This window comes from Macadamia integrifolia, unplaced genomic scaffold (assembly GCF_013358625.1).
Source record: "Macadamia integrifolia cultivar HAES 741 unplaced genomic scaffold, SCU_Mint_v3 scaffold612, whole genome shotgun sequence".
Lineage (NCBI taxonomy): Eukaryota > Viridiplantae > Streptophyta > Magnoliopsida > Proteales > Proteaceae > Macadamia > Macadamia integrifolia.
Window position 1 is genome coordinate 259,338 of NW_024870497.1, and position 9,637 is coordinate 268,974.

Here is a 9,637-nt window from a genome sequence, read left to right on the forward strand (position 1 = left end):
CGGACAAGCATTCCTCGTCAATCATTTACCTTTTGGAGAAGCTTAGTTGATGCCATCCCAACGGAAAATCAGCTCATCAAGAAGGTTCAGGCTTCGCCGTTCTACTGCTTTTGTTGGGCTGGATTAGAGTCTCGTAACCATCTATTTTTTGAATGCAACTTTACTGGCCATATTTGGAAAGAGATTTGAAGCCGTTGCACCCTCTTTCATCCATTTGCTTCAAATGTTGAGATTGAAGCTTTGTGGGTGGCAAAAGAGTTGGCAGGTGACTCCATTGGATCGATTGGTAAGTTGGCTTTTTTCTCCACCATAAACCATCTATGAAGGGAGAGAAATGTAAGAATTTTTCAGAACAAGACTAGAACAAGACTAATGATTTTGAAAGATATCAAGTGGGATGTTCGTGATAAATGTGCAGTCTCATCCATTGAAGGAAAGAGATCGGGTAGAAACTTGTTCCTAATTAGAAAATGGGATATCCATGTGGTTTGGCCACATGATAGTTAGGTGTTGGGATTTATCTATCGTTTAGAGATGGATTGATATTTTGAGGTGTTGTTAAGTCCTGTTCTTTATTTTGCTTGTTTTCACTTGAGCCCAACTCATGGGTTTGGTTCTTTGTATGCCGTTTGGCTGAATTTTGTATATCCCTCTCTCACACTCGTTTCCTCTTTGCAATAAAGTAATTTTATCTATTAAAAAAAAAAATTAATGTTACAAAAATTGGTAGACAACTCAACATGATAAACATAGGGCAGCCACTGAAAATTCAAGGGTACAAATCCTATCATGGTAGGTCATACAATTGAGATGAAACCGACAATTAAATTTTTACACATGGTTAATCCGAAAGGGGAACGCACCATAAAAAATGTCAATTTCAATAGATTTGCCCTCCAAGTGGTGAATATTAAATGGATTTGAATAAACTCACCATAAAATAACTTTTTTTTTTTTAAGGAAGGAAAATTGGGTGTAAGACCATTGGGCTTGAACTTGTTTTTGGTTGACCCTTTTTTATAACCTGACACCTAAAGTTTTGTGGTGTGATCAAAGTTTTATTGTAAATGTAGGGTAAGGTCAGGTATTGGCCTTAATTACCCTTCCCCGAGGCTTTTGAACTGCGTCCAGCTCTAAGTACATCAGGATTCATATTTATTCCAACTATCGAGTCCGTACACACCCGAGAAAGAGCAAAAGTTTGGAAGGAAGAAATAGATATGAACCAAACTATCACTCACATTTACATTTACATCCACTTAAACAATAACTTATGACATACACAATCTAAAATGCTATGAACACAATTATTTTCCTCCCAAACAGGTAATTACAAATGAAAACAAAAATAGGTAACTCAAGAAAAGTGTGTTCAACAAAAGAGACCAAAACATTCCCCTTTTAAAAGGTTATAGATCACCTAATTCTCTGACATTCCTAACATACCAAAGATTGGGATGTTAGATATATCTTGAAGTATTATTTAATAAAGAAAACATCCTTTCGGTGGAGAACCTAGGCCATACATTTTTTAGGTTAGAATAAACATCCCTTGTAGTTGGATCTAGGAGCAATTCACATTGCTACTCTAAGAGCCAATTTTGAGACTTTCGGATAAGAAAGCATGACCATGGAAGGAAAATTTTGACAGAAAGGGAAACATGGAATTTCAATTATAGCAAAGATTGGGAAGAAATTTTAGGCAAGTAAAAGGATAATGCAGTTGTTATTTAAAGAAATTTGGCTAAATATAAGTTTTTTTTGTTTTTGGTGATACATGGCTAAATATAAGTTAAGATATGTCTAATGTAGCAACGACAAAATATTCTATTTTAAAAGCCTTATGGATTTTTTTATTTTTTTTTGTCATGCCCTAGAAGGTGTCAATAGATTGGCACCAAATTTTTCCACATGAAAGGAGAAGTGACAATTTTGACTGTATGGATAGCTTAGAAAATGGACTATGGTTGACCACATATGAAATTTTAGTCTCAAATTCTAGCACATACCCTCCTGTGTATTGAAATTTCCTTTGTATTTTTAGATGTTCGTTTCTTTTTAGAAAAATAAAATTATATTTTTTTGAAAATATTTAGATATTATAATTTTCTGAAACAACACACATCAATCAAAATGTTGATGATTCAAGTTCTATGTAATAAAGAAGATATCTGTTTTGTGAAGAAGCTAAGCCATACACATTTTAGGCAAGAATAATCCCTTGTGGCTGGCTCTAAATTCAAATTGCCACTTTGGAACCAATTTTGAGGCTTTCTAATAAAAAAGAATGACAATAACGGACATTTTGACTAGAGGGGAACATGGAATTTAATAATAGTAAGGATTGGTAAGAAAAATTTAAGCACAAAAAAGATAACACAATTGTTATTTAAAGAAATTTTGGCAGTAGATATTAAGATATTTGTAATGTAGCAATAGGAATTTTTTAGTTCAGAAGCTTTAGGGAAAAAGTTTTTTGACTGGCAGATTCTAGAGAGATGAACAAACCGACACCACGTTTCACCACATGAATAGGTGATGATGTGGTAATTTTGACTGTTTGGATAATTAAAAAAATGAATCTAGGGCTGGCAATTTGTCAACTTTTAGGCGCATATATTCAGCATATACCCTCCTATTAATTGGAATTTTAAGGATTTATTTTTTCACTTGGCCAATTTCATTTTGGCTAAAACATAGCATGTGAGCAGGAAACCTTGAACTCTATTTGCCCATAGAATTTCAGTTCTATCCAATGCACATGTGCTAGATATTTGTGACGGTCTAAAAGTACCGCCGGACTACTAAAATTTCCCCAAAGTTGTATAAACATGCATGAAGAAAAAATTTGCTTTTTCCCCCTCCCATCTTTTCAACCTCCAGTGCTCCAAATTAATGCCAATGCCAACGGCAACGGCAACGCAAAGCCTCAATATTTATTCTATTGACCATAATTTCTCTTGTAAGACTGGCATTTGCAACATTTTAAATCCAGTACCATGTTATTTTCACCTTCACCATCTAAGATCTAAGTAAGAAATCAGTCTACTACTTGCAATTACCATGCATAGAGAGAAAGGAAAGGTACCTTAGCTAACATTCAATTATGAAGAAAGTAAACTATTATCTCAACGATTGTTTTCATATGAGCTGCTTGTAAGCCGAAAAATTGGAGAATGAAATTATGGAAAGTGCTTTTTGGGTGGGACATAGAGGCCATGCTTAGACAAGGGGGATGCACCTTCAAGATGGGCACAGGGGTCATCATGTGTCCTTAGGGGGAACCCCTAGCTATGTCCCACACAAATAACTTTGTTCTTAAAATTATATTGAAGCTTAAAAGACATAAGAAACAACCAAATTAAGTATTTATTTACCCTTCAAATAGCATAAGCAATAAGTACATGTATCACAATAAGAGAATTGGTAGATAATCAATTCTCCAAATGCTGCTCAACCTAGAGTTTTTGTCTAAACTATTCCATTCTCGTTTATCCAGTGACAAACTTCAATTAGGCTTGGGCCAAAACCTAGAAGCTTAAAAGCAAGATGGTTTGGATTCCAAGTTGATGTATCATAATGGCATGCCATGATCACATGATTCACTTTTTTCGAAGCATGTATATCAACTGCATATACTTTTACTTTCGGTAACACATGGCAATAATAAACTTGAAATGGAAATGGCTGACTATGACATAAGATTGGTGGTTCAAAGAGGTTTCCATAGATTAGTTTCACAGCTCCAATTGTGACATTCTCGCAAGATCCTTCAACACTCTCAGTACTCCAGAGGCGTACATGTTTCCCTAACTTCTTGACAACAAAATCGACGAGATCCTCAGCTGAAGTTGCACAAGTGCACTTCTCCCCTCGAATGGGGCTCATATCATCACATACCTTAAGGGTACCTTCAATATACTCATCCATAATTGATTCATCATCCACAATAAAAAGCTTCTTCAATTCCTTGATTTTGGCTAAGGAAAATGGAAATTTTAATGCTAGAGGTCTTGGCAAGAATGATTTATATGACATCGGGTCCCTTAGATTAGGGATTGGCATGAAACCTCCCTTTTTCACCATTGATTTTTGAAAATATGGCAATCCACCTTGGCTGGCAACTGAAAGTGGTATTTCACTTTATCAGCATTACAAGGGACTATTAGTGGTAGGGTTGTGCCATTCGTCGTCTTCTTCGCTAGCGCATTTGTAGAACAAGAAACATTAGCTTGCTTACAGAATGAATCCATGTGGGAAATCAATTCATTTTTTTCTATTAGTTTCATAAACAATGAGACTTGATGGAGGTTTAATGGAGAAGCCTTTGTAACTAACCAATGTGGAGGCTGTGGAAGACCAATATGTTCTTTCCAATACTGTGAGAAGGCATTTTCTGCTTGAGAAACCTACAATTTGATAGGAGAAAAATAACAGCCTAATAAGGAAGATAAAATAGGAACAGACAATAACCATGTTGAAATGAATGGATAACCAAAGTGCATAAGTTTTTTCTTACACTAAAGTATGCTACTATCACAAGCCCAAGCAACAAAATGGGATGCGCTATCGATGGAATGAAATAGAGAATGAAATGAGTCGGGTTTGCTGCATGGAGGAGGTTTGATTTATATAGAAAATTTTTTGTAGTACTAACAAAGAAAAACGGGAGAAGTTTTGTTGGTACCCTCAACGTATTTTATAATTTCCACTACGATAAAGTAAAAAACTTCTCATTTATGACTACAATTAAAGTTAATTTCTAGCTGCTCTTCAGCGCTCAAAATTTTAAATATGAAATGGAAATTATCCCTTGATTCTGGTTCATTTTCATAAATCCAGTTTTCTTATTTGACTAGATCAAGAAAAAGTTTCAAGAACGTAATTGTTAATGGTATACGTTGCAAATATTCAATTCAAAATTTCGAACTATTTGGTGGAAGGACTTGTATGCATATGAGGCAAATAACTTCAGTGGATAACTGATGTGGGACTATTCTTCCAACACTCTCTCTGGCCCCTCACATGTAGGTAAGATAGAATTACGTACACGTTCACAAATAAAATGAAATGAAATGAGCGAGCGTTTAGATTGGGACCAGCTATGATAACATGTAGATATCCTACCCAAAATTTCAACTACTGGATGGTAGGGACTCATAGATATATGAGGCGGCACAAGACTTTGGGGGTAACCATTGTGGGACTATACATTACCAAAAATTGTGGAGTGAAACAATCTCCTGGGGTTGTCCACCTCTACCAGGATAACATCCCCTTATAATCAAACAAAAGCTACACCTAATTCCACCCCCAAAGAATTCTGATGCCTTTCCATTCAAATAGTTGGAGAGAAGACTCATTCATATGGTAACTAAGTACTTCAAGTTGGAGTATATAAGTTGTAAGGATATCAGTTCCCTGTGGTCATCTATCAACCAGCTCTGTGAATCGTACCAAGTGCTACAACCAATGCTTGTCGATAACAAAATTTTAGTTTATTAATGGGTATTTAAACCTTCTTTTTCTTCAAACTTGGCACTTAAGTTGGAGATTTTGACTGTCCACAAATTTGGGCCTCACCCGATTTGTTGCAATGTTTGGGTGAAGGAAACTATTGCTCTGATAAGATAGCTCAGTTAGAACTTAAATTTTGTGAATTTGATCTCCACAGTATCATCCAGCATTTGTAAGGTTTTAGCCCAATATATTTTCCCACGTGGAGATATAATATCAAAGTTAAATATTTGTTGACAACTCAACTTTGAGGATCTTAGAGCGACCATTGAAATTGCAAGGGAAGAAACCCTATCATGCTGAACATAAAATAAAGATAAGAGCATGGAATTTTAATTTTTACAGATAGGGAATGCAAAGTGGGACCTTTCCATTCAAACAATCAATTTCAGTAGAGTTGCTCTCAATGTGGTAGATATTAAGTGGATTTGAATAAGCGAACCACAGGAAATTTCTTTTCATTAAGGTTGCATTTGATTCTTATGGAAAATTTTTCTTATTGAAATATATTCCAGTGTTTGTCTGCAACAGAGAAAATACAATGTAAAATATTACCATAATATTTTTCAATGTTCGTTTACAAGAGAAAAACGACGTTGTAAAAGAAAGTGAAATGAAGATGGGTTCACCGAACTCAAGTTCAGATTTTTTTTGTCGTTAGAAGTTGATTCAAGACAATATAAAAGGAGTCAAGGACACTAACCCACCAAGTATAAAGGTGACTTCACAGTCAGTAATAACAAACCACTAAGAAAATTCTATGTAAAACCGATACCCATTGCACTCCAACTCATTTTGATAGGAACTTCTCAGTAAATGATTGTGATAGGTAAGCCTCAATTTATAGGCCAGGTAATGGCCATATCCTTGTTGAAGACATTATACCACTCTGTGTCCAAATCTATCCGTAAGAAAATTCACATTTTGCGCCAATAGCCACTACTATGCACCCAAAAGGGGCCAAATTTTTTGCTGTGGAAGATATAGATAGAAATCAAATTATTAATTCACTATTAATATTTACTATTACACAGAAACAATAAGATATGATGGAATCCAAAATGATGTGAAGTTAACAAGTATTTATCACGTAACTGGAAATGAAAACAAGAACGTGTATTTAACAGATGTAGCCCAAACCCATCCCCTTTTAAAGAGTTAAAAATCATTTAATTCCTTTGAGATATTTGTTGTTGGGTGCTCTCCCCGATGGGGAATTTTTCTATGAAATCAGCTTGGGAAGGACTGAGACAGTCGCAACCCAAGGTAGGTTGGTTCAAGCTTATTTGGGGCCATTATCTCCAACCTTGCTAGTCAGTCTTTGGATGGCACCTTCTTTAGAGGAAGCTTCCATGTGATGACAAGATCAAGACGAGGGAGATTCTCTTTCCTTCACGTTGTGAGCTCTGCATGATTGAAGAAGAATCCATTAATTATTTATTTCTTGAGTGTAAATGTGTCAGATATCTTTGGTCTTCCTTCTCATCGATTTTTGGAGTGACTTTTACCTCTCATTGTTCTTCCATGGTGGAGCTCAGTAAATGGCGGTCTCAAAAATCTTGAGTCCTTGGCCTTAAGGATGCTTAGTAGGCAGGTTTCATCCTTAATCCCTAATTTAGTTCGCTCGAAAGAAAGTCTAGGAGATTTTGATAGTGTATCAACGAATTTTAGACAAATTTTTAATTCTGTTCTTGGTGAGCTGCACAAAATGTCTCCAAGTATGAGAGGGAGAGTGGCCTCAGTCTCTGATTTGGTATGCTCAAGGAATTTAGCTATCATTGCTCCTCAGAGTCATCAAAAGCATGTTTTTGCAATATATTGGTGTCTTCCTAGCCTCCTTACTCCTGGGTCGAACTGAATATTGATGGTTGTTCTTTGGGAAATCCTGGGAAATCTGGTGTTGGAGATGTCTTTAGAGATAGTAGCTCGAGAGTGATTTCATCTTTTGGTGCGCACCTTGGTATTACAACTAATTTTGTTGCTGAGTTTCAGGCTTTACTTTGGGTCTTCAACAAGCGAAAGACATGAATTTAACGAAGGTTTGGGTGGAGTGTGATTTGGTCGCTGTGGTAATTATGGCTTCATAGGGTTTAGTCCCTTGGTTTGTTTTGCAGCAATGGACAGCCCTCCATGATTACTTTCATCGAATTGAATGGTGAATAACTGTTATCGCGAAGCTAATCCCATTGCTGACAAAGTCAGCCGTGAAGGTAGAAGCAACATTCGACCCAATCTCTTGGCAAAATAGGATGCAAGAAGATCTTCAAGTAGATGCCCAGAGTAGAGCAAGATTTTGATTTGTTTAGCCTTGCTGGTTTTTGTTTTAGTGCTCCCTGGTCTCTCCCCTGTTGATGGCAATGTTGAAGGTGGGGGTTAGGCTAGTGACGCTTTTGTTATATGTCTAATTTGTTTCATATTCTTCTTGTATTCTATTTCTTTTTCTAATACAAACGACCTTTTAGCAAAAAAAAAAAAAAAAAAAAAAAACCCAACCTAAGATGATTGAGATATTTGTTAGATCAAACACCAAGAAATATGAAAAATAAAGAGACAATAGATCCGCATGACACAGAGATTTAACAAGGTTCACACACCAGGGTGGTGTGCTACGTCCTTGGGTGGAGAAGAAGAAGTTTCACTATGGAGAAGAGAGATTACACCCAAGTAGTGGCGAGAAAACTCGCCTTGAAACCCTAGCTCGAAAAACGCCCAAAATGCAATGACTTTCTCAACAAGCAACAGTACATTATATATACTCCAAGTCGCGGGTCGACCCATTTGTTCACTGTCGATCTGGTTGAATCATACCATGGGGGTTATGCCCCCACACCCCCATACGAGATCAGTGATGGGCCAACCCCTCTGCTTCCATCACAGATCTCAAAAAAAATTCCATTCGGGTTGCCACCAAAAAATGTCGGATCGGGTCAATCTTCAAAATGGGTCAAGAATTCGAGACAAACTTAACAAATCTCCACCTTGCCTTGAATTCTCCTCCAACAGATAAACAAATAGCTAATATCTTCATCTTCTCCAATAGCCCTCCAAAGGGCTGAACTCAAACACAACAAACACCAAGTAAGTTCCAGCAATGCTCGAACTTACCAACACATAAAGGCTTACTCAACATATCAGCTGGATTGTCTTCAGTACCAATCTTCAACACTTGAATATTACCTTGAGCAATTATCTCTTTTATGAAATGATACCGAACATCAATGTGCTTTGTCCTCTCATGATACATTGAATCTTTAGTCAAGTGAATAGCACTCTGGCTATCACAATGGACAACAGTCACCCCATGATCCATGCTGAGTTCTCCCAACAAACCTCTAAGCCAAATAACTTCTTTAATTGCCTCAGTCACTGCCATATACTCTGCTTCAGTGGTAGATAATGCAACTGTAGCTTGTAAAGTAGCTTTCCAACTAATCGTACTTCCTCCAAGAGTAAATACATAGTCTGTGAGTGACCTTCTTTTCCCAAGATCACTTGCATAATCTGAATCAACATAACCAGATAAACTATCACCATTCCTCCCAAACTCCAAAAAAACACCAGAGGTCCCTTTCAAGTACCTAAGTATCCACTTCACTACTTCCCAATGAGCTTTACCTGGACATGACAAATATCTGCTCACCACATTGACAACTTGTGAAATGTCAGGACGAGTGTAAACCATAACATACATAACGGAGCCAACTGCACTAGCGTATGGAACACGTGACATGTACTCCACCTCTTCATCTGTCTTAGGTGATAGAGCAGCTGAAATTCTAAAATGAGATGCAAGAGGAGTACTTATAGGTTTGGCATCTTTCATGCCAAAACGATTCAATATCTTCTCAGTGTACTTCTATTGATATAGCCACAGCTTCTCTGCTTTTCTATCCCTCTTGATCTCCATACCAAGAATCTTCCTTACTACCCCCAAATCTGTCATCTCAAATTCAGAACTTAATTGTTCCTTCAACCTGTTGACCTCATTCCTGTCTTTTGCTGCAATCAATATATCATCAACATAGCAACAAATATATGAATGACCCATCAGAGAGCTTTCTGAAATAAACACAATAGTCATATTGACACCTAGAGTATCCAAAACTAGCCATAACTGAAT

The 9,637-nt window shown here is 36.7% G+C and overlaps 1 protein-coding gene across 1 annotated transcript; it reads right to left on the reverse strand.

Annotated features, from left to right (window-relative positions):
• Positions 1-3,346: 3,346 nt before the first annotated feature.
• LOC122069422 (polygalacturonase-1 non-catalytic subunit beta-like) lies at positions 3,347-4,601 on the reverse strand. Its single transcript, XM_042633435.1, has 2 exons — positions 4,520-4,601; positions 3,347-4,409 (listed from the first exon to the last, which is right to left on the reverse strand). Exon 2 carries the CDS (start codon positions 4,084-4,086, stop codon positions 3,472-3,474), a length of 615 nt encoding a protein of 204 aa, XP_042489369.1. The 5' UTR covers positions 4,087-4,409; positions 4,520-4,601; the 3' UTR covers positions 3,347-3,471.
• Positions 4,602-9,637: the final 5,036 nt, after the last annotated feature.

Bases quoted from the DNA above. Each gene is read 5' to 3' on its own strand.
- LOC122069422 (XM_042633435.1), bottom strand. From the start codon at position 4,086: ATGGTGAAAAAGGGAGGTTTCATGCCAATCCCTAATCTAAGGGACCCG.